Genomic DNA, 26,750 nt, shown 5'->3' with positions numbered 1-26,750 from the left:
TTAGCTTGAAGATGATTGAGTTCTCTGGATTTCTTTTGCGTCTCTTTTGCGTCTGTTGATTTCCTTATGGGGTGTTTTTTCAGCATAGTTTTATACAAGCATAACCTTTTACAGATCTTCATGTATTATTTAATTTTAATCTTAGTTATTGTTTCGAGAAATGGATTAAAGAAATTAAATTATACACTCTATTTTTGTTGTTTTCCAGCATTATCTTAGTTAAAACCATATAAAGACTTTCCAATCTTCTTGTCTGTAGAAATTCAATCGATTCAATTCAGCACATTCAAGCAGCAGCTGCATGTTGCTTGAACCTTATTGCTTATAAAGGTGAAAGCTTATTGCTAGATGTCATGCATGTTGATAGTGCTTTTCTTAGGGAAGATATTATTATAAATTGTCTAAAGTTTCATGGGAAGCATGTTCAGCTTTGATATGATGTAGATGTGTTCCATGGTTGGATTGGTTTTTATTATTGATACATAAATGGAGTATTCTGTTGTTATTGTTATTGTTGGTGTATTTTCTATTTTAGTAATTTTTATCTTTTGTATTTTAATTTCAATCTATTTTTTAATAATTGTGATTGAATGAAAAGATTAAATGAAAAGAAATAAGATAGAGAGAGAAGAGTTAGAGAGAGAAAGAGAAAGAGAAAGGGAGAGGGGAATAAAAAAGGAGATGGTATATAAGTAATTTTATTTAGGTGGTCAAATTTTGACTTTTTGATCGGTCAAACTGCTGATGTGTCGTGTTGACTTCGCGTTGATCGGTCATTTTTACTTGTTGTACACCAAAGTGGGAGGTCATCTATAAGTTCGTACATATTAGTGAGACAAATTGAAGGTTGTACACCAAAGTGTGAAATGAGGCAAATGTTGTACACCATTAATGAAATTTTTTTACCCTTGCATTAAATATCATGAATGTCATATTAATCATGCATAAATCCCACTTTTATAAGAAATGATGATTTGCCATTATTTCTATTAATTTTCCCTTTATTCCTCATTCTAGAATAATTTGGGTTGTTATCAGAAGCCCCCTCTAAAGGTATAAAAAACTCTTTAGGGTTGTCTAAAGCGTGTGTTATATTTAATGCTTTTCCATTAAACATATTTTCCCAGGCCAGTAGGAATGGGACACATCATTTAAATTTTCTAAGCATCAAACTTAACTCGAAACGCCTTCTTACGTTCCATAAGCCAATGAAAGTGCTCGGAAGTGTAACTTGAAGAACTCTCCTTTATCGACTTATCAAAATATACCAATCTTTTTGGCTTAGACTTGATAATTTCTTATTTGTCAAGCTTCCTACGAACCCCCATTAATTTTTTGGGAATCAAAGCCACGTAGCTCTACCGTCATTCTAGACATTCGGCACTCTAGGCTTTGTTCCCCATTTTAAGCTTTACACGCTTTTTTAGGGTTTTGGCAATATAAGCACTTGCCTTTTTAACCTTTACTTATTTTTCAAAGTGTTTTTACTTTGTTTTTATGAAGGCGGGACTTCATTATCTTTGATGAAGACGAGGCTTTATTATCTTCGATGAAGACGAGGCTTCATTATTTTTTATGAAGACGAGTGCTTCATTATCTTTGATGAAGACGAGATTTCATTATTTTTGTTGAAGATGAGGCTTCATTATTTTTTATGAAGACGAGGCTTCATTACTTCTGATGAGAAATATTCACCAATTGTGGCTTTATTAAAGCGTTCTTTGTACAATTTCTTGGCGTTCTTTGCGCCATTCGATAGACTTTATTTTGCCATCTAGGCATTCGTCTCGTGGGGCTTTTTCCTTCGTTCACTATATTTTGCATTCGCCACATCGGGCTTTTTCTTCATTTGCTATATTGGGCTTTATTTTTAGGTGCTCTTTTCACTGTTTCTAGGCGTTCTTTGCGTCGTTCGCCATTCAATAGGGTTTATTTTTGCCATCTAAGCATTCGGCTCATGGGGCTTTTTCCTTCGTTCGCCATATTTTGCATTTGCCACATCGAACTTTTTCGTGAGGGTTATATTTCTTTTAGAAATGGAATAACTCGCCCTATATGGGATTATATATGGATATGATTCGCTTTTAGGGACTTTCTTATGTGGGATCATATCGACAAGATCCGCCCTATATGGGATCATATATATGGATATGATACGCTTTTTGGGCGAGGTGAATGTTTCTCCTCCGGTGCCTTAGTTTATTTTGACTTGTATTTTGCCTTTCGTTTGTGATTCTTTATATGAATGCGTTTTTCCAAATTTACTTAGCATTGATTTTAGGAATTTCTGTTCACCTTAGATTTTCTCAAAATTGCTAGGGTAGGTGCCCAGCTGTTCCCTAGGAAGCTTGTGATAAGCTTATGGATTTCTTTCACTGGGAAAGAGGAATCCGCCCTTGGTAGGACTTTGTTAGGATTTCTTCTATGGGAAGAGAATCCGTCCTTGATGGGACTTTTAATAGGATCCGCCCTTGATAGGAATTTTGTTAGGATTTCTTCTCTGGGAAGAGAATCCACCCTTAATGGGACTTTGTTTTAGGATTTCTTCTCTGGGAAGAGAATCCGTCCTTGAAGGGACTTTTACTTTGTTGTTGCCACCTTTTGTATAAAGGCATTTATGTATGCCAACGATCTCCTTAAACAAAATGATACATAAAATTGATAACAAAGATTAGTTTATTAATGGGGTAATACTCTTGCCTTTATTACAATAGGTAATGGCCTTTCTGTGAGCCTCGTTAAAACCTGCCCTTGATGGGGGATCACTTTGTAAAACCCGTCCTAGATGGGGGATCACTTCGAGGTGACTGATCCGCCTTCTTCAGCTTTGCTTTTTCTTCTTCTATAGAATCGGAAAGAAAAAGAAATAGAACAAACTAGGCAAAAGGAAATATAAGAAAGATGCTGAGAAAGAATAAAGTATAAAATATAGGATACTATAACAGTTTAATGCACATATAAGAATACGTAAAAATACTGATTTTTAGGCCCATGGTTCCCTCTTTTCTGAGCAACTGGAGTTGCATCTTTCGCCATTATTTGGCTTATCTGTCAACCATGACTTGTGCTGAAGTAGTTGACACATAAGGTTTTAGTGGAGAGAGTTGAGAATGAAGTTTCATTTTACTTGTGCTGAAGTAGTTGATACAGAAGGTTTTAGTGGAGAGATTTGGCTTGTTTCAGAATAATAATATTGTTATTGTCTCGATCCTTTCCCGAAATGGATAGTTCCTTCACACCTAAGTACCTATTATTGGAGGAACATTGCTTGTTTCGGAATACTAATCCAAATGAACAATGGAATTCAATTAGATTGAATTTAGTTTCAGTCTGGCCCAAATGGGAGAAATGAATAAGCACAAATTCAATCTAAAGTTGTTTCAATTTAATTAAATTAAATTGGAAATGTAAATGTGTTTAGCAAGCATTCATTGTTCCTATTCCATAAGTGACGAAGTAGAGGGAGTTCGCCTTGCAACTCCTCAATCTCGTCCAATGGACTACTCTCAGTCCTTAGTGAAAGGTATTAGTTTTTCCTAACCTTAATTAAAATTGCATATGGTAAATCCTTGTGGATCGGTATTCATTTGCTTTATATGCTTTTGAAACTTTGAAAAGCATGTGAAAACTCCATCCGGATATTCTTCAAAATTATCTCGATTTCTTAATTTGCAACTGTAATGAGATTGTGATTGCATATAAGATTATAAAATCAGGGTCCTTGGTGACTCCTTGCACTATTTGGATAAAGTGGAACCCTCCTAACCCAGGTTGGATCAAGATGAACATAGATATGGATTGTAAAGGCAACTAGGCCACCCCTTAGCTAGAGGCCTCTTATCGGGTGAGAATGGAATGTGGTGTGGGGCTTTGGTGTTAATATTGGGTTTTGCACTACGTTGTGTGTTGGGCTATTTCTAACACACCTTTAGAAAGATGCACTAGTTGTTCAAGTAATAAAAATGGTAAGTAACCAAGTATCATGTCCACATGGATGATATTGAGTTTAAACATAAACAATCATAATATTCAAGAGTTCAAGTAGGTTAAAAAGAATTTTGAGTGTAAAACTAAGAGTAGACTTATCTGAATGACTAATACAAATTAAAGTAACATCATACACGCAACTGTGGAAGGGGCCTAACAAATGGAAAAGCACACATGCTAAGCATAAGAATCAGACAAGCTTCATGTAATCAACATTTAGATAATTGGGTTTCTTTTCACATAAGGTTTGGTTATGTCTATTCAATAGTGTTCTTCTATGTTTATCTCTAAATCTTACCCAAAACAATTAACACAAGGATATCCAAATCTCTTTGTGATATTCTTATCATTAAAGGAATTAAGTCTAGAGATTCCTCTTAAATGTTCCTATGCCTTAAGAGGAAACCAAAAATATTAAGCATTGAAATATTTGTCTAACACTTAAACATGCATTCCTTACTTTTTTCGAATATATAATCATGTTAATGTCTATCTCAAAATCTATAACATGATTACTAAGACTTGTTTGCAATCAAATCTTCAAATTAAGCAAGTAAGGAAAAATCATAGAAGTGTTACCTAATATCCAGAGCTAATCACACAGTTATCGCCCTCTTCCCTTACTTAGCCCATGTTAACATGAACTACTCACTCATGGTTTTATCAATTAAAACCATGGATGAACGGTCCAATATATCCATTCAAAAAAAGTGCAAGATAAGTAAAGATATGATGACAAAAAAGAAAAACTTTTCTATAGTTAAAATAGAAAAGAGAGAAGTATAAACAGTCACCCCAAAGGATCATTTGCAGTCAAACCCATTGAACGAATTTATACCCTACAAAAGAGGGTGCCCTAATCAGAAAGGGTAACCGACATGCACAACCATAATATTACTATTTACTTAAACTATTACATCTTTGCCACAAAAAGGTCAAAATCCTTATTTGTCTCCCCTCCATATCAGTGCCACATGTTGTCAAACGTGCGTGTCTGGCTATTTTAAGCGAGGTCCTTGATAATTTGTTATTTCCGCTCTTTAATTATCACATATTCACAAAGGAGGACAATTAGGATTAGAATTGGTATTAAAGGTATAATTTCATCATGAATTTAGTTTTAATTAGAGGTTTTTCTTATGTATAAAATAAACACAACTCTATGTTTCATGACTTGGCCTGTTGAGATTCATCACTCATTTTCTTTGCTTATTCATCGTTGTTGGTCTCTTCAAGATAAAGATTGGACTCTTATGTTTGTGCATACCTACAAGGAAGATAATAGAGATGTTGATTGGCTAACGAACTTCACATGTTCTTGTTCTTTAGCTCACCATTAGTTTGGTGCTCTTCCTGTAAGCCTTAAAGATTTTCTTTCAAAAGACCGTAGAGGTTTTGTACTCAGCAAAATTATTCACATCTAGTTTATTTTTTTTCCTTTTTGTTTTTCCTCCTGTGCTTTCTTACCCTTCCTTTGTGATATATATAGTTATCTTACCCTTCCTTTGTAGTAGATATAGTTCTTTAATTCTCATTTTCAATTGTATTGATGTTTATTGATCCTTGATGTAATTTTTATATTGTTGAGAATAAGTGTGATACACTAAAGAGGGATGGGTAGCTAGGTAGTTTTATTTAGTACATGTGAGATGTTAAGGTTTAGATAGAATAGATATAGCAATGCATGATTATTTTTTATGATGCACTACTACTTACTTTCTTGTGTAAGATATATGAATATAATATGGGAATGGTATGGTATGGGCTAAAACATTTCATATATGCAAATAGAATTAACATAAAGTTAGAAATGGATAATTTTAACTAGAATTAGGATATGGTTTATGCATGTGGATGATATGGGTCATTATGCTCAAAAGCAAAATTGTCTAAGTTAAAAAGCAAAAGTAAGGAAGTCTTCTTTTTTGCTATAATACATCATGTTTCTTTTTTACTTTTTTATCCTTTATCCACTTCACTTTCCTATATATGTCATCTTATTCAAATAATTCCATGTTAACCATTAATAAATGAAATAATATACAGAAGAGAATCAAAATCATGCAATGCAATTAAGAGTGTATTATTTTATTTTTATTTTATTAAGAGTTATTTTTATTTATTAAAAAAAATGTCCTTTTAATTGGGAGTTACAATACCGTTGGCACAGTTAGATTTTGTTATTTATTAAGGGGGAAAAAGAATATGCTCTAGCCTATATTATAGTTGGATAAATTAATTAAACTTCACAAATTAAAAAAAAAAAGTTCTATATTTAAATATTCCGTCTTTTATTTAATTAATCATGTTTAGTTATTGAGCATAAAAGAATTAAGGAACAATAAAAAAAGAATTAAGGAGAAAAGAAAGAAATTAATAGTTATTCCTTTATTTCTTAAATTATATAATGATGCTTTTGAATGTCGGCCTCATGCTCACCTCATGCTCACCATTTATTGCCCAACAACACATTACAAGCTCTTGCTTTGTTCTTTTCTTTCATGACCATAGTTTCTTTTTTGCATTCATTTTCACCAAATTATAGCCTTCCATTTTATTCCTATAAATACAATTTTATTAATATGCTTAAACTTTTTTCTTCTCTTTTTTCTTATGAATGAGTAATTCAATACTAGAACATCACATTTCAATTGCTACACCTTTAATTTTAGAGGTGAGAGGTTTGAATTTATCCTCTTACACCTCTAGTTATAATTAGTGGATCGTTAAATACCGTCCCCAAATTACTAGTTACCGCCTCCATTTGGACTTTTTTGCCCTTTTAATCAAAAATTGAAAATTCTCTTTCCAAAATCACAAACCCGAACAACAATAATTGAAATTATGAAAATAATTGATATGTGACAACTCGAACCCCGGAAATAGATGATTACGAGTCGGAAACATTAAAATTTACGTTTTTTATAAAAAAAAAATCATGAAAATAATGAATTTTTTTATGATGATTTTTCATTTTTCGTCATAAAAAATTGAACGATTTAACATTTTTCGTCGCTAAAAAGTTTACAATGGTGCATAGGCCAAATTTTGGCCTAGACGTCTGGGAGGATCCAGGATTCGCCCAGCCATTGGCTGGGAGGATCCAACCCGCCCAGCCAATGGCCAGGAGGATGCAGCATTCGCCTGACCATTGGTTGGGCGGGTGCTGGATCCGCCCAACCATTTGTCGGGCGGATCCAGCATCCGCCTAGGCCAAAATTGGCGTTTTCTCTCAAAAATCCAAAATTTTCAGTTTTATAAAAAGGGAAAAATTATCAAAATGGGGACAGTGATAAGTAATTTGAGGGCGATAAATAGTAATACTCTATAATTATCATAACCTTAAGTAAGATGATGTAAAAGAGAGAGGAAAAAGTTGTCTCCCTTTCTATTCCCCCCCCCCTCTCTCTCTCTCACAAATTTTACTAAGTTCGTGGAATCATCGTATCTTCTTCCGAATAATTTTGACGTAGAAGTTGTGTGACTGGTAATACGAGATCATGGTTTGATTTATATGTGGATCATTTTTTCAGTTATACAAATCAACAATAATTTGAGCTACACGAGGTTACTCGATTACTCATAATTTATATCCTGATTTATATGTGGATTATTTTTTCAATTATACAATGATGCATGTTGCCTATATGTAGTATTAGTGGCAAGTCTAGCCCAAAGCTCGAGAGGCTCCACAATCCCATCCCTCTCGGTTGTTGGCTCCATCCCGAAGTCGCGGTGTTTTCAGTCTTCGTAGCCTCTAATTTTTGTTTATGTTGTTGTATTGTAGTATTATTTTAATATTTTAAAATGTTTAAGTAGATTTAAAGTATATATTTTAATGTAAAAAGTCATTAGTTCAAATCTCATAAAACTCATTTTTTTAAATAAATTTTTATTTATTTGACTTTTATTTTCTAATTAACTTTGCTTTTTATTTTTTTTTATTTTTTGAACTAAATTTTTTTTAGATATCGACTTTCAAATCTCGAGAATTAAATTTTAATTTATAAAAATTATAATGAAAAATAAAAATATTAAAACATTTACTTTTTTGAAATAAAGCTATTTATTAAGAATCACTGTTTAACAAATCAACAAGAAATGAAGGTGGACAGTCTCACTCACAGCGAACAGACTCGGAACAGACAGCTTTAGCAAGAGCATGAGCTACCATATTCGTTGAACGCTTTACAAAAGAAATAGAACAAGCTACTAATTCTTTTAAGAGTACCCTACAATCCTCAATTAACTCCGACCGATATGAGAAATCAAGTTCCGAAGACAAGATTGTCTGGACAGCCACCAAACAATCTGATTGAACATATTAAAACATTTACTTATATACTACTAATATATATAACTTTCGGTTTATTTCATAGACTGTCACTATAAAAAGAAAATTATAATTCACATTTTATATAATGATTGTACATTAACATAGGGTATGCAGTTTTTTTTTTTTATGTGTATATATTTTTAATGAATTGGTATCAAAGTAACATTAAATTAATATATAGACGGATAAGCATGGTTCTAGATCCATCCTTCGAGTTTTTATATCAAGCACTCGGTTTTCCATGTCATTTGGAGGATCCCTAATTCACATTTGGACACGTGTATTGTGACCCTATATAATAATTAAAATAGTGGAGCATCTTATAATATGTGTAGGTTCATATTATATGTGTCAAACATAGATGGGAGGTCTTTCAATTGACATGGAGAACCGAATGCTTCTAATAATTTACTTAATCCTTGACTGCGATTTGGCAGCAGCCTCTGGAACTATTTTGGGCCTTTCGGCATTATGACTTTGACAAGCTGTGTTTAGAGTGCCGCCATTCTCCATCTATCTATTGAATTTAGATTATTAATACATCTTTTAATCTAACTATATAATTATATACAGAAGTTGGCATGTCTTTTTCTCTCCTTTCAATTAATTTACTCCTCTAACTTCTATTCCATTGTCCAAATAGTCCACATTGCTAATGAAGTACACTGTTAGTATCATATGGGTTGAATTACACAAAATTTACATAAGCAAAACAGTTTGAGACTTAATGGAATTGTTATGTTTTATGAATTCAATTTCCAATTATTTCAAAATAATAATATTATACATTAAGAATGAGTTTATTTATTACATTTTTCTTTATTTATTGGCTTTTTCATATTAAAAAAATCAGAGTATATTCTTTTCCAACAGTAGAAAATCCTAACAACAAACTGTAAAAGCAAACAGAAACAGCAAACACTATGTAAAATCAAACCAACCTTAAAATTTCAATTATATATATAAACTGAATAACTCAGATAGATTACCTAGTATGTGTCATATATTAATTGATTCTACAATTAGAAAGATTATTACTCTTAATGTCCTCGTTTTTCCTTAATATTTTGGGGTGATAGCTGGTATTATACTCGCGGGTATCCAGCACTATCCGATTCTAATAGGACTATCCGTACCCTGTATAAAATGGTATGTTATCAAAACCATTATCCACAACGGGTATGAGACGGGTATCGGAATACCCCCAGGGTACCCATTACCCGTCATAAATCTTTTATATGTTAAAAAATATTGTTTTTTCAGATGTAAGATGTGAGATTCAAACTCAAACCTTTTGTTCTTCAACCATTGAGTGATACCATTAAGCTACTTTATTTTTATTGATTAAGGTTCAAATTGTTTAATTTTTAGATTGACAATTTATTAAATTTATACTTTTGTTAAATTTGTAATATTTTTGTTTTAGGTATTGATTCTTAACGGGTAAAGGTATCCATGGGTACCCGTGAATTAAATAGGACGGGTGTGGATACAAAAGATATACACATTAGGGTAATGATGTGATAGGTATGCATAACTAAAAAATAAATGGGTAAGACTTTGGGATTGACACTACCCGCAGTCATATGTTCCTCTGTCCTTCTCCCTCCATTCCTTTTTATAAGTCATTCTAGCAATTGAGTTTTTTTTTCCAAAATATAAGTCTTTCCAGTTTTTCAAGAACTTTTAATATAGTTTTCTGGTCCAAGCATTAAATTTTTTGTCTTGGTCCATGTGTTTTTCAAAATTACAAACCATTACATGAGAGAGAGATTTTTTTTTAGTTAATCAATTTAAATTCATTAATTTCATTTTATATTAATTATATTTCTTAATTTGTGTGAAACAACCTAGAATGACTTATATTTTGGAATGAAGAGAGTAGTAAAGAAAGAAGACTAAAATGCCTTGGAATCAAAGAAGTCCATAGGTCATCAACAATCGAAATGTGGTAAATAAGACAGAAAGAAATGAGATGAACTTATGTAAAAGAAGTAAGCGCAGTGAAAAAATGAAGAGACGGTGAGGAAACGAAAAGACTGAGTAGTTAAGGTTTCTCATCATTAAGGCGACAAACGCTTCCCCAAAAAGTGAGATGTCAACATAGCATTCTAGATCAAGTGGAAGAAAGACACGCCAGCCACGCATAGAATAAATTAGATGGAATTATTCAACAACAGATTCAAGTACAATTAGCAAAAGATAATTCATAAAAAGGTCTTCTTTAATAGCGTTTATATCCTTAAAAGTACAAAATCCTGAAAGAATGTCTAAAAGTGAAGGGGGAGGGGACGGGAGAACATATGATATCATGCAAAATGACATTACACGAGTGACATCAGCACCAAACCCGTTGAGACTAAAGATCACGTGCAAAGGAGTCTGCCCAAGGGCATCAGTAAAAGCTTCGGCCTCCTCCAGCAAAGAAACCTTCGAGAATCCTTCATGACAAAAGATTTCTCCTAGGACTTAGATTCCTTACGGGACACGGATATCCTCAGTTCATAAGAATTTTTAATCAAGTGAAGGACTTAACCTAAAAACTTATATAAACAGATATAGACATAAAATACGGTACGTTAACTACTATCTCACAGCCACTGTTCGAAACGAAGGCCCCCTGGACCGCCTAGGCGCTCGAAATCGAAAATCCACCTCGATTTTCTATGATTAGTCTCTCTAGGCGTTTTATTGATTCCTAGGCAATTTTCATCCGCTTGGGCTCCGCCTAGACCACCTCGGCACCGCCTAAACGACAATGAGCATTTTTAATTGTGAATTTATTTTTCCTTTCTTTATTATAATTCACGTTTAAGTTGTTTCAACGATATTGTTGTGGAAATGTTGATGTTTGCACAATTTTAAAGATATATGTTACAAATATACGTGTTTTTCTATATTAAATAATTTTATATTATTATTTTTAGATAGTATAATACATATTTTAATTATATTTATACAATATTTTGTTGATTAATAAATAAAAAATACAAAAATACAAATCCGATTAATCTCCGACTAATCTCTGATTAATCTTCGAGGGTCATGTCCGTCCGACTAGTGTCTAACGTTTTTTATAACCTTGCTCACTAGTTTATATTCTTCAATCCTGCCAAGATCACGAACTGACTTATGCATCAGAACAGGTTCCTCGGATTCCAACCCCATCTGACCTTTGTTTTGTTTTTACAGGTTAATAGAACCGCGAATTGCCAAAACGAAGATCAATGGTTATCAAGTATTATCAAAATATTCTATCATCTGGATTAGCTAGTACACGTGTTATATATTGATTAGTTGTATAATTTTTTCAAAAAGTTTTTACTTAATTAGTTAAATGTTTTGCCTCCCTCTTGCTATTTTCTCTCGTGCTCTTCTTATTATCTAGTTGTATAAATAGTATGGAATCGTTTTTGTTAATCCAAGTGTTACAACTGTTTGATAATAACAAAAAATCATTTAAATTAATAGATTAAACACTTATTTAGTTTAAGTGTGTTTGATATTGATTTTTTATTAATCACTTAAATTATTTAATTAAGTTATCTTGTAAGGATAAATTACATCTATAACCACTGCACTTCATCTCAATTAACATTATAGTCACTAAATTTTAAAATAAAACATAAAAGTCATTCCATTTTATATTTTTTAACATAACAATCATGCAATTTTAGCCATTTTGATATTCAGTAATTATTCACCGTTAAATTGATAACATCCAAATAACTTTAATTTTTCAACTTTTTCGTTCTAATCATTTAAATATTGTTTAGCTAGATAATAAATTTATAGAGATAAAAAAAAACTATTAAAATTGTGGTTTTAAAAATATAATTTCATGATAAAAATATGATTGTAAACCATTTTAATTTTTAGACTTTTTAACTTTAAGGTAGTTAATGGATATTTTGAGACATTAATCCAAAATTTTATAAAGTGCAAATTTGCTTGACTTTTTCATATTACAGTAGTTATTAGTAGTAATAAAGTTAAGTGGACATAAATGTAATTCACCTTATATTGTAATTCTAACTGCATAAATAATTTAGCCTCTGACAAAATTAATTTGATGAAACAACTATGTGACCACAAATTAATTGACTCCTTAAAATTATTGACAATACTGTCCTTAAATATATCTTATCAAATTTTAAGCTTCGAATTTAAATTTAAACAAAAATATTTTTGATTTGAAAACAAGTATTTACCTTTCAAAAAAAAAGTATTTAATTTTTTTCTTAAATAGGTTGCTCACAAATAAAATAAAATAAAATAAAAAATTTAATAGGCACATGTCATAATTATATATAAGTACCTGAACATACTACCGATAGAATCCAAATCTATATTATTGACACTACAAGAATATCTTCTAGATGAGATGAAAACCTATCTACTAGTTATCTAGCTACTAATTAACTTGATATTATTCATTTTTAAGTGATAGATGTTGATAGGCATAATACTTATTTCGCTCCATAATCAGATCCCGAATTAAGAACAAATTATCGATTTAGTTCTAATCTTAAGTAAAGATCATTAATTAAAACCTTTTTTTATAGAACAGTTTCAGACTCTTCTTTCCAAATTCATTTTGAACCAACGTAGAAATCATTACAGTTGATATCAAATAGCCACAGTTTTTTACTTTAAGATAGAATGAGAACTCAATTGATAATTTTTGCTTAGTTCAAAGACCTCATTAATAATTTTGATAGTTTAAGATTCTAATTAAGTTTAATATTGTAATTTGGGGAGCTAAATGGGTGTTATGGCATGTTGATATTCTTACATTTATGATATCATTTTGATTAATCAAAGGCTTAATACATCATTTGTTCCGTGAATTTGTCCAAAAAAGTTGATTGACTCTGAATTTTCAAAGTATCTCACTAGCCCCTTTCAACTTGCATAAAATATTTAGTTAGCTCCCTAAACTTACACAAAATGTAATAAATTAATCATTTGGTTGAAAAAAAAAAGTAAGTTAAATGCGGAAAATATATTGCACGCGTCTTAAAAAGCGTAAAACGACCAAGCTTGGGGTATGTGGTTCTAATATTAGAGAAGACAAGTTTTATAATTGAACAAGTAATAACTTCATTTTTAATCTATTTTTTAATTATGTAATAACATTCTAAGATGCGTGGAATACATCTTCCACGTGTAATTTATTTTTTTGCAACCGGATGATCAATTGATTACATTTTACGCAAATTCAGAAGGTTAACTGAACATTTTATACAAATTAAAAGAATTATTGGGATACTTTAAAATTTTAGGAGTCAATCAAGTTTTTAGATAAGTTTAGAGAGCAAATTATTTATTAAACCTTAATTAAATATACAGACTAAAACAATAAAACAAAACATAGCACAAAATAATAATACTAATATGCAAAAGTAGCTTTCAGAGTAAAATGACACAGAAATTATTAAATTGGATCTAATTTTTATCTTATATATACCTTATTTTTAAAATAATTTAATATGTACCAAAAAAGTGTTGAACTGTTACTTGATGACTTTTTTATTAATCATTTTCGTAATTAATATTTTAATTTCCATTAGAAAAGCAAATGGTACGTCACTTGACAGTGATGGCCATCGTTTGATCTTTAGACTCTAATGATGAATATATGTCCGGCTAGGAAGGAGCTCTCTCAGCTCAGCTAAGCCGAAGCCATTAAACATGTGGCTCCACGTCAGCAACTTTTTAACCATTGGCTGCTCACATGTTTTTCTAACTTTGCAATTGACACGTATATAATATGGGGCCCAAGAGTTTTGTTTCTTCATGACTAAGCTAATTAAAACTATTGCTACAGTAGGGTCATCGGCTTATGTAACCCATCTCATTCTTATATCTTTGAATGAGCCTTTCAAAAAGTCGTAAATGCCCCACAGATAGTGCCCACTGACTCGAAAGCCAATCTCCCTGTAGCGCGTGGGATGTACCCACGCCTGTGAATAGCGTTTAAAATTAACCTTACTCAGAAAGACCCCAAAATCTGTCGACTGCATTAGTTTTTTTTTTTTTTTTTTATGGGTCAAATTTTATCCTACAAGAAAAGTGAATATTAAATTGATTCTAAGAAAGATCAATTCTATCATATTCGATGAAAAATTTAACAAACTATTTTGATAGTTATTTATCCGTTATATCAGAAATTCCAAATAGTTTTATTTATAAATTGATACAGATTTTTGATAAGTGAGTTAATTTTGATTGTAAAATAACAAAAATAGTTCTCTTCTAGTTAAATTATGAGTTAATTCCAATATTCACGAGCTAAACTTATAGGAATTGTGAAATTTCCATTATGAAAAGGATATACTCTAACACAAGTTCTAAAAAAATATATAATTTGATTAATAAAAAGTTAATTGATTATAAAGAAAAAAAATGAATTTATATATCTCAAAACTTAATGATGAAATTATAATAAAGGATAAAGACAAACAATTAAATAGATAAAGCTTAAAAGGGTAAACTGGGACAGAAGTAAAGAGGTGACATGGGTTGTAAATAATAAGTGTCATGAGTTGTAAATAGGGGGGGGGGGGGGGGGGGGGGGGGGGGGGTTTAAATGCATCATTGGTCACTGAACTTATATGGTTGTCTCAAAATGGTCACTGAATTTCAATTTGTCTCAATAAAATCACTTAACTTTGAGTTTTGTCTCAATTAGGTCACTCCGTCGATTTTAGTGGTTAAAACCTATCGAAATAATGACATGGATGGCACGTCAACATGAGTTAACTCAAATTTCTAACCGGAACGAAATGTGACAGCCATATGTCGGGTATTTTTATAAAAAAAACTAAATTTTAGTTTTTTTTTTCCATAAAATTAATCGACACGTGATAGCCATGTGGTGCATATGTGGATGTCATGTATCATTTCGGTTAGAAATATGAGTTGTCTCATATTGACGTATCACTTATGTCATCATTCCGATGATTTTTAATCATTAAAATCGTTATAGTGAGCTAATTGAGATAAAGCTCAAAGTTGAGTGATTTTATTGAGACAAATTGAAATTGAGTGACCATTTTGAGACAACCATGTAAGTTCAGTGACCAATGGTGCATTTAACCCAAATAAGGGGTAACAAAGTTGTACAGTAAAACCTCTATATATGAATACACTTGGGACCGAACTATTTGTATAACAATTGGGAGGTTATTACAAAATAGAGTTTGGTATAATAAAAGTTTTCAACACATATAATTTTAAATATTAAATAATACCACTTGAAATTGGTTAAGATTATCATAGACATATATGGTTTATATATAATGTATAACAATAGACATTAATGGAATAAATTAAATATTTAGAATTTTAATTTAGAGTTCAGGTTTTCAATACATAGATAATTGAAAGAGTTTTATGGGAAAAATATAAACATCAATGAGAATACTAAATATTTATAATTTCAAGTTGTAGTTTGGGTTTCCAACTCGTAAATAATTTCAATAGTTTTTTTTAATATTTTATGATTTAGTTTGAATTCTTAATATATACATATAAATATATAATTATTACTATATGGAGGCATGACTTAGAGGAAGTGGTGCAACAGGTTCCTAGGGATGAAAAAATGGTACTAGGGGGTGATCTCAATGGACACGTGGGTTCTAGGCGAGATGGGTTTGAGAGTGTTCATGGAGGGTATGCTTTTGGAGATAAGAATGAAGCAGGAAATGATATTTTGGAATTCGCATCAGCCTATGACTTGAGTATCATGAACACATGGTTTATGAAGAGAACATCCCACTTAGTGACTTATCGGAGTGGCGGTAATGCGAGCCAAATTGACTTCTTCTTAGTAAGGAGTGCTTGGAGAAAGAGTTATATTGATTGTAAGGTGATCCCTGGTGAGAGTACGACAACCCAACATAGAGTAGTGGTGCTAGATTTTCGAAGTAGGAAATGTATAAGAAAACAAACACCTCAAGTAGAGACTAAGATTAAGTGGTGGAAATTGCAAGGGGAGAATCAACAAAAATTTGTGGATGAGATGACCAAAAAAGATATTTGGACTTGCAATATGGATTCAGATATAGATTCAATATGGAATAAGATGGAGCATAGTATAAGGGAAGTAGCGAAGGAAGTTCTAGGGGAATCTAAAGGTAGCATGCCACCGGGTAAGGACACATCTTGGTGGACAGAAGAAGTACGACAAGCAGTAAAGAGTAAGAGAGAATCCTATAAACTATTGGGGAAATGTAGGAGTGACGAGAACTACGAAAAATACAAAGAGGCTAAAAGGGAAGTAAAGAAGGTCATACGAGATGCTAGAGCAAAGGTGAATCGGGATCTGTATACAAGATTGGATACGAAAGAAGGGGAAAGAGACATATATAGAATTGCTCGGATGAGAGATAGGAAGACGCGAGATCTCGGAAAAGTTAAATGTGTGAAGGATGTGGACCAGAAAGTCCTAGTTGGAGATAAGGATATCAAGGAACGATGGAGGTCCTATTTTGATGACTTATTTAATGGAGATCGCCAACAAGATGTTGGAGATATAAGTATCCATCACGATATGATAAATCATGAATGCCTGCGGAGAATTCAAAAGGGTGAAGTCAAAATGGCATTAAGTAAGATGAAGTTGAAGAAAGCAGTAGGACCTGATGGCATCCCTATTGAGATTTGGAGATGTTTGGGAGAAAGAGGAATCGAATGGTTGACGACGTTCTTCAACAAAATTTGGAGAAACAATAAGATGCCATCAGAATGGAGGAAAAGTACCTTAATCCCTTTGTATAAGAACAAAGGCGATGTCCAAGATTGTGCCAACTATCGGGGAATCAAATTAATAAGTCACACTATGAAACTTTGGGAGCGAGTGATTGAACAAAGGCTAAGGAGGACGGTGAAGATCTCGGAAAACCAGTTTGGCTTTATGCCGGGAAGATCAACTATGGAAGCCATCCATCTAATGAGACAATTAATGGAGCACTATCGAAATAAGAAGAAAGACTTGCATATGGTTTTCATTGACTTGGAGAAAGCATATGATAAGGTACCAAGGGAAGTACTTTGGTGGGCCTTGATAAGGAAAGGCATTTCGCGGAAATATATTGACATCATAAAGGACATGTATGAGGGAGTATGCACGAGTGTACGTACTAGTGTTGGGAAAACTGAAGAGTTTCCTATTACGATTGGAGTGCATCAAGGTTCCGCACTAAGCCCATTTCTTTTTGCCATCGTTATGGATGAACTAACAAGTTCACTTCAAGATGGTATACCATGGTGCATGCTGTTTGCAGATGATATTGTGTTGGTTGATGAGACGAAAGAAGGAGTGGAGATGAAGTTGGAACTATGGAGGCAAACTCTAGAATCTAGAGGCTTTAAGTTGAGTCGAAGTAAGACAGAATATTTGGAGTGTAAGTTTAGCGGCCGTAGGAGTAGGGAGGCAGGGACAATCACCCTAGATGGGAGAGTTGTTCAGGCCTCGGATTGCTTCCGGTATTTAGGATCTATTATCCAAACGGATGGAGAAGTAGATGGAGATGTTGCCCATAGGATTAAAGCTGGTTGGTCGAAGTGGAAGAGTGCTACGGGTTTCCTTTGTGATCCCGGCATGCCTAATAGATTGAAGGGAAAATTCTACCGGACGGCAATTAGACCAGCATTGTTATATGGTACGGAGTGTTGGGCAGTGAAACACTGCCACATCCATAAGATGTCGGTGGCGGAGATGCGTATGTTGAGATGGATGTGTGGTCACACGAGAAAGGACCGGGTGCGTAATGAAATAATTAGGACAAAAGTAGGGGTTACATCTATTGAGAATAAAATGAGAGAAAACCGACTAAGGTGGTTTGGCCATGTGAGACGTAGAGCGCTTGATGCGCCGGTTAGGAGAACCGAAGAGTGGCAAAGGGATGTAGTGGTGAGGGGTAGGGGAAGACCTAAGCAAACTTGGAGGAGGGTGATCGAGAGTGATATGAGTTTATTGGGAATTGAGGAAAATATGGTAGTGGATAGGACGGAGTGGAGGGAGCGAATCTGTGTCGCTGACACGACTTGATTTTCACGGTTTTATATGATGGTTCATGTTAGCCGACCCCGAATCATTTCGGGACTAAGGCTTTGTTGTTGTTGTTGTTGTTGTGGAGGCATAATTTCTAAATGTGGGACTTGAAAAGTGTATAACAAATAACGTTTGGGAGGTTATTCCTATTTATAACTGGCCCAAGTTGGGACCGAGTTTTTTTATAACAAATTAGAGGTTATTCCTATATAGAGTATTCCTATATAGAGGTTTTACTGTAATTAAAGGGAAGCTGGAATAAGGGGGCAAGATTGATCTTGTAAGGCATTTTAAAAGTCCACATGATGTGTGGCTTTATATCCGAAATTTAGCTGTTGTTTTTGGAAGTCCACACGGCGTGTGGGACCTATATTCACACAAATAACCTTCTCTTTGCTTCGGTGTGTTCCCTCTTTAATCCAGCTTCTTCCACCACTCATCTCCTATCGTTTAGTCGACTGGATGTTTGCATCATAAACTCCCTCTTAAAAAGAACTTGAACTCAAGTTTTTTATAAGAACTTGACCTCAAGTTACTAGTTCATTATAGAAGAAACTCGTATACCTTGAACGAACTCCAAGATTTCAAAACAAACAAAGGTGTTGTTCGAAATGAATTGATGAAGCCCATTCCACAAGCTTATGGATTCACCTTCTTCATACGAACTTCATCCCATATTTCAACTTGTGACTTGGTTCTCCTCCTCTTTGACATTCGTCTTGCACTTTCTACCAGCATAAAATGAGATATCTCGGCGAAGCTTGTCGAACCACTCCCTAACAAGATCTTGCATTCTCTTCCAACTTCCCACAATATGTCGAATGGACCAACCCTAGACCTTCTCGGTCTCCACTTCACTTGCTTGAGAGCTCTTCAAAACCCCAACATGATTTTAAGTTTGAATATCCCTGGACTTCTCTATACCTCACATCAATAACCCGAATGCTATTCTCAGGCTCAACTCGCCCATGGCTGACATCGTATGGAATATCTCAACGACACTTGTCAACCCACTTCATATTGATCTCATGAACACTTGTATAAGCTCCTCCCTTATCTTGAGTTAACAATCTCAAGGTTTCTAGATTCGTCTCTTCACTAACTTGGGCACTATCTCGCAACTCTTGAATATCTCCCATTATCTCCACATCACCCGAGATGCCATTCCCATTCACCAAATACTTCATGAAGCTCACATTCTTCACCATAAGTTTACATCTCATAGACTCCTCATAGGGTACATTCCTCCTCAACAAACACAATATAGATCCCAACATATACATTTCAATAAAACATAAAAGAATAAGTTCATATTTTACCAAGTAGGTGACTTGATTCATTAACATCATACATGTGCTAGGAGTATCGGTTCTTTCAAGAGGTGTCACAAGGTACCCTTCATCATCATCCGTAGAGATTAATTTACCATGTGTAAGAATAGGTGTACTATCTCCGGGATCCTATGTCATGCCACATGGTATCCCCCCCAAAGGTAGGAGCCCTCGAGGTTTCTCTTTGAAGGACAAATCTTTGTCATCTATGGACATTGGCTCTACTTCTTCCCTTTCAAACTTGTTTTTCCCTTTATCCACCTCATTTTTCTCTTTGGATCCGACTTCATCATGAGAAATGCTGGGTAAATAATTCACGTGATCCCATGCAATATCACACGATAACTTTTCCAAAGGTGGAATCCCTCGAGATTGCTCATGGAAAGACATGTACTCGCCATTCTCGGACATTGGTTCCACTTCATCACTTCCAAGCTTGCTCATTCCCTCTTTAACTTTATTATTGTCTTCGGAGTGTACTCCACTATGAGAGAGACTAGATAAGTGATCCCCCAGATCCAAGTTAATATGATGCGATGTCTTCTCCCAAGGTGATAGCTCTTGAGGTTTCTCTTGTAAGGTAGCTTTAGTGACATATTTGGACATTGGTTCAACTCCCATTAGCTTAGTCTCCACCCTTTTATCGGTGCACTCATTCCAATTCAACTCTCGAGTTGGACCAGCACTCACAATGGTCTTCTTTTTCCCTATAGACGAACTCTTCAAGGAGGTAAGGATGTACCCGATTCTGTCTTTACGTATTGTATATGTGTTGCTTCTTCCCACATGTAAAGCATCACAATCAAATTTCCATAGCCTTTCTAAGAGCACACACACATAGCCTCATCTCGGTAAGCCTCAATGGCGAAAGGAACCTTACACCGTCTAGTAACTTGAAGCTTCTCCACCTCATTGACCCAATCAATGTGATAAGGTCTAGGATGTGACTCAGGAACCAAACCAAGCTTGCTCAAGGTGACTCGGCTAATGACATTCATTTGGCTTCCTCCATCGATAATCACCTCACATTTCTCCCCAATAACTAAACACCAAGTTCTAAATAATTGATGTCATGGGTCATGCTCCTCTTTACTAGACATTAGCACCCTCATAACCAAATACACAACTCGCTCATCGCCATCATCATCACCTTCATAAGTATCTTCGTTTTGGCTCCACTCAACATCCTCCAACTCATCATCATAATGGAATCGATCTTCATGATCTTCATAAGTAGCCCCGTGTTGATTCCACTTGATGTTCTGAAGCTCATTCTCATCATGATAGATCCCATCTTCATCATCTTCATAAGTAGCCCCATTTTAGTTCCACTCAATGTTCCAATGCTCATTCTCCTCATGATAGAACCCATCTTCATCATCTTTATAGGTGACCTTGTGTTGGTCCCACCCAACATTTTGAAACTCATCTTCATCATGGTAAACTCCATCATTTTCATCATAATCAAATTCATTTGCATTATGATAAAATTCACCATCATCACATAGCTCAATCTTGGAATCATTCTCTCTCCCTCGTCAAATCCATCCTCGAACCCACTCTCATAATAGTCAAGTTCATCATTTCTTTCGAGCCCATTCTTGAGTTGGTTCTCCTCTTCATCAATCTCCTCTTTGGGTTCATCTTCTTCATGATAATATTCAAATTCGTTACCCTCTTTATCAACAACTCATTCTTTCTCATGACCTCTTGTTTCCTTCCACTCCTCCCCATAGTTCAATCCTGTCATTCAATTTGACAAGTTACCCGAATCAAATGACATGCTACACCTCAACGCATAGTTCAAACTGGCTAGTCCATTTGACAAGTTACCCAACTCAAATGACATGCAACACCTTAACATGGTTGAACCACCAATATCTCTCCCATCACCGTAGCCATCATCCTCCACACATAAGGTGATTTCATCATTCTCCCCAAAGAGATTATCAAGCCTAAAGTCACTCTCCACTTCTTCAAGATTAAGGCTCTCACCTTCCTTAAGTATAAAAGTGAAAGTTTGCCTATGAGGCATTTCATCAAACACATAGTGTGCACCCTTTACAACTTGAGCTTCCTCAATGTTCCAACATACTAACACTCATTCCTCCTTTATTTATACATGAATTTAAATTCTCATTCACAATTTCATTATCAACAAGCTCACTATGAGGATCTAAATCACCATCCACATCACAAACACCCAACTAATAATCTCATTACCCATAACTCTAACACGAGAAATTAACAGTGTATGAATTACCTCTTGAATGTGCAATGGAGAAAAGATTGGTGATGAATCTTTAGGATGCAATATTGGGTTTTCTTCATTTCTTCTAGGAGGGACTCCCAATGTTGGTTGGAATCCGTTTCGGATTTTTAGCTTGAAGCTCTCCATAGAGGCTCTCAACTTTCTCATTTCCTCGGCACGCGTCCGGTCTTGCTCCATATGATTCTCACTAAGCCCTCTTGAACTAGCTTCCACACCCTGGGGTAGTCGAGGTTGAACATCTCCCAAAAGAAGTCTCTAGGAAGGAAAACGATCGACTCTGATACCAACTGATATAGATTCTTGACGAGTGAGTTAGTTTTGATAATAAACTGACAAAAAGGTTTATTCTATAGTTAAACTAGAAGGAGTTAGTCTCAATTTTCACGAGCTAAACTCGTAGAAATCATGAAATCCCAATTGTAAAAGGGATGAACCCTAACACAAGCTCTCAAAGAGAAAATATAATTTGATTGATAAAAAGTTAATTGATTACAAAGGAAGAAATAAATTTATATCATCTCAAAACCTAAAGATGAAATTACAATAAAGGGCAAATGCATACAATTAAATAGATAAAGCTTGGTAAAATGGAGTAGAGGTGGAGGGATGACATGTGTTGTAAATAAAAGAGTGATAAAGTTGTAATTAGATGGGAGTTGGAGTGAGGGGCAAGATTGATCTTGTAAGGCTTTTTAAAAGTCCACACTGCGTGTGGGAATAGCCATACAATGTGTGGCTTTATATCCAAAATGTAGCTGCTATTTTTGGAAGTCCACATAACGTATGGAATTTCCACACGACGTGTGGGGTTGATTCTGAACTCTCTGACATTCTTTCAACAACACGGTGTGTGGGACCTATTTTCACACAAATAGTCTTCTCTTTGCTTCGATGTTTTGCCCATTTGACCCGACTTCTTCCACCACTCGTCTCCTCTCATGTAGTTAACTAGATGCCCGAATCATAAACTGGTTTTATATAATTTTTATTAGTTGTTTATAACTAAAGATAAATATTTTAGATACTTTAATAAAACAATTTATAATTAATTTATATATAGAAGATTTAATTATTTACATTTTAAATAATTTTATATAACTGTGTTAATAATATATATTATATAAAATTAATGTTTGGAATATCTAAAATGAAACAAAATCCATTTTTGTTAAATTTTAAATAATATAGGAGTAAAATTAATAAATATTAACAATAAATTTATATAATTTTATAAATTAAAGGTGAAATCTACAATTTTTTTTAAATGTTAGAATGAATTTTATAGCCTTTCTACATTTTTTTTTAATTTTTTTTTTGTTTCTATTGTATCTTACTGTTTCTCTCCTTAAGAAAATGTTAATGACATAGCAAAAAAATCTATAAATGAGAACTTCCACTTTTGGAACCCATTTGTTAAAAATACTTATTATATGAAAGTATTTAACACACTTTTTAAAGTATTAAAAGTCAGGATTTTTTTATATAAAAAAAAGTCATAATTTTTTATAAGGATAGAGTATAGATTTAGTTATATAGTTATTGAAGAGGGTGATTCTTCACATAAAATCAAGATAAATTAAAACTTAACGTTTATAAGTTGGTGTAATTTCAAGTTTAATTTAATATAAAAATGGTTTTTATTTTTATGTTCTGCTAATTCTCTAATTTCCAAACGTTTGGCCATCCAATAAGGGTTTATTTAAACTACACATTTTTTATTAATGAAAAAACTACATTTTTTATTAATAAGGTTTGAAATTGAACTAACAGATAAATATTAGACTATAGATATATTATGATGTGGTTGAATCTCGTAAATCTTTTTGTAAACCTGCAATAAGACAAAAAGAAGAAGTCAAAAGAGGCTATGGAGTCCGGGTAACCAGCTCTAACTTAGTAAAAGCTATAATGTAAGATTAATAAATGAATGGAGCAATGTATTTTGAGAAGTGACTTATTCTATTTATATTGTAGTTGAGCTATGGGAGGTGATTATAAACTTTGGAGCAGGTCATTTATGTTTCATCTGTTGATAAATGAATGTGTGCCTTAATATCCATCGTCTACTTAGTCTATGATTCACATGATTTGAAATCATTACTGTACAGTAACGATCCGATCCTTGATGGTCTATAGAAACTTGCCAAGCCAAGATCATGAGAGTGAAGAAGTAGGTTGGTTCTCTATGATGACTTTACCTATTCTTTTCTCTATGTGGTGATTGAGGGGGTGTTTGGTTACTCATTTTCGTGCTCATTTTTGCCTTTTCACTTCAAAAGGGAGAGTTTTAGGTGTTTGGTTAGTGACCTCTTGTTTGCTTTTTACATCTGAAAAGCAGAATTGGATGTTTGGTTAGTGATCTCATGTTTGCCTTTTACATCCGAAAAGCAGTCTTTTATAAAAGCAGAGAATCCCTGCTTTTTAGAAATGCAGCTTTTTCCAACAGCAAACCGTAACAGCAATAGCAAACAGCAACTATAAATCGTAACAGGAAACAACAAACCGTAATAGCAAATAGTAAACAGTAGGTAAAACAAACGGGATTAGACTTCATAAATATCACATTCACGTATTTATATTCGTATATCACAACATTTTGTAAATAGAGGCTAGATCCTATTACCTCTAATAAATAGGTAATTATTTTTTTTATATTTATAATTAGCGCAGTATTGAGATGGACGAGAATGCCCTTGAATGGCATTTTTCATGGGTAATGTGGACCCCAGTAGTGCCTTGTGGTTTTGGCTTTAAATATGAGCCCCCTACGCTGCATTTCTTCCCTTTCCTCCTCCTTCCTCTTTCCTCTCTCTATTTGCCAAAATTCTGCTTCTTTAGCAATAGCTTAGCTTAGCAAATCATGTTGTCTGCTATTCCGTCCTTTTTCTCTCCTGATCCGATGGTCGGAAACCCATTTTCCCCCATTGAGGACGGGTTTCCGCCGTGGGATTGTTCTGACTTCTTTCTAAACGATCACGATGATCAAGATCCCCAATCACCAAAACCGGGCGGTTCATGTTCCGGTTCAGACGAACCGAACCGATCTGATCAAAACCAACCAGATAACTCCATCTCCAGTTCCGATGAGCCGAACCAGACCACAGTCTCAGTCGTCGATGAGCGGAAACGCAGACGGATGATATCGAACCGGGAGTCAGCGAGGCGGTCCAGGATGCGAAAACAGAAGCACTTAGAAAACTTAAGAAATCAACTGAACCGGCTACGAATTGAGAACCGGGAATTAACGAACCGGTTACGGTTCGTTATGTACCATTGGAACAGTGTAAGGAGAGACAACGACCGGCTAAGGTCTGAACATAGTATACTCCGACAAAAATTGTCGAACATACGCCAAATTATGATGTTCAGGCAACTGCAACAATTCACGTCTGCATCTGCATCCGCATGGCCATGCAATAACATAATCACGACCGAACAAATCCCGTCATCATTAATCACTTCCTAAATAATTATAATTAGCGGCAGGCAGGCAGATATTAATTATCTAAAATAAATCATCCCGTTAAAAGTTTTGGACAGGGAAGGAACAAGATCTCTCTCTCTAGAGTCTGTGTAAATTAATAGATTAAAAAGCTGCTAAAGTAAAATACTCCTATAATAGTGGGGTTATAATGATATTTTTTTTTCTTTTCTTTTTATAAAGAGTGATTTTGGAAAACTCAATAGCGGTTTTGGTTGGACCCTGGTTTTATCGTGGTGTATAAAGATTAGCTAGTGTTGTTTTACTAAAATCATCATTATTAGTATTATTATTATTATTATTAGTTCGGTCTCCACTAAGATTGTGAATATTATATAATTTGTTGAATATTATTACGCCCATATTAGTGAACTCAATCAATTTGAATTACTCACTGTAATTTCGAAAATAAAATAAATAGTCAAATCAAATTACTTAAGTGGACCCTTGACGTCGAGGTTAATTTCATAATTCCATTGAAGCTGGAGGTTGAAAAGCCTTTAATGTCCTTCCTAGACATAGATTTGACGTTACATCTACCAGAAAATTTACGAATAATACGAATCCTAGATGGAAGGATAACACTGTCCTTTAATGGATTCTGGATTCTTTTTGTTATTGTTCCATAAAGTAGTTTGGCAAGGGTAATGTATAAAATTACCTTTAACCTTGTAATGTTTAAATTATTTGTCAATTTTACTATTAATTTCATAGTTTTACTAATTTCGGTTCCACTTTCTGTAATTATGAATCTCATCATTTTCGGTTTAATTGTGTATATTATATTATCACACATTAATAAAAAAAATTAAGATACGTATGCATATATAAAAAAATAAAAAATATAAAAATTGAATGTATTTTTAACATTTATTCATAGTTCTTGTTGGAAGTTAAGTGTGTTTAGTTATTTTGAATTAAATTTGTAAGGTAAAAGAAGCAAAGAGCAAAGCAATTGTGAAATTGATTTGTTTAGACGTAGGTAGTAATCCACGAGCTGCTTTCTATAAAACATGGAAACCAATGATTGATGGGAAATTACCGAGGCAGGACATCTATTTGGCAAGAAAACAAAAATCATTTCACCGACTCCAGTCCAGTCCCATAGTTTTTCAACAAATATCTTATTTAATGATGTATTGGTGTGTAACAACAAAATTAAATAATAGTGTTGCTGTATTTTATATTAAAATAAATTACTATAAATTTGTGACATGAAATTCTTTGAGGAACTGTGACACCTACACACAAATAGTGACCGAGAGAGAGATTTTAAATGG

At 33.7% G+C, this 26,750-nt stretch overlaps 1 protein-coding gene across 1 annotated transcript; it reads left to right on the top strand.

Annotated features, from left to right (window-relative positions):
- The first annotated feature begins 24,747 nt into the window (after positions 1–24,747).
- LOC136230093 (basic leucine zipper 4-like) lies at positions 24,748–26,193 on the top strand. The gene has a single exon (XM_066019032.1). It carries the CDS (start codon positions 24,850–24,852, stop codon positions 25,453–25,455), a length of 606 nt encoding a protein of 201 aa, XP_065875104.1. The 5' UTR covers positions 24,748–24,849; the 3' UTR covers positions 25,456–26,193.
- The last annotated feature ends 557 nt before the right edge of the window (positions 26,194–26,750 follow it).

The sequence above is a fragment of the Euphorbia lathyris genome, chromosome 5 (assembly GCF_963576675.1).
Source record: "Euphorbia lathyris chromosome 5, ddEupLath1.1, whole genome shotgun sequence".
Taxonomy (NCBI): domain Eukaryota; kingdom Viridiplantae; phylum Streptophyta; class Magnoliopsida; order Malpighiales; family Euphorbiaceae; genus Euphorbia; species Euphorbia lathyris.
Note: the sequence above shows the minus strand (reverse complement) of the source record. Positions and strands in the feature narration are given on the sequence as shown.

Excerpts from the sequence above, each read along its gene's own strand:
- LOC136230093 (XM_066019032.1), top strand. The coding sequence starts at position 24,850 with ATGTTGTCTGCTATTCCGTCCTTTTTCTCTCCTGATCCGATGGTCGGA.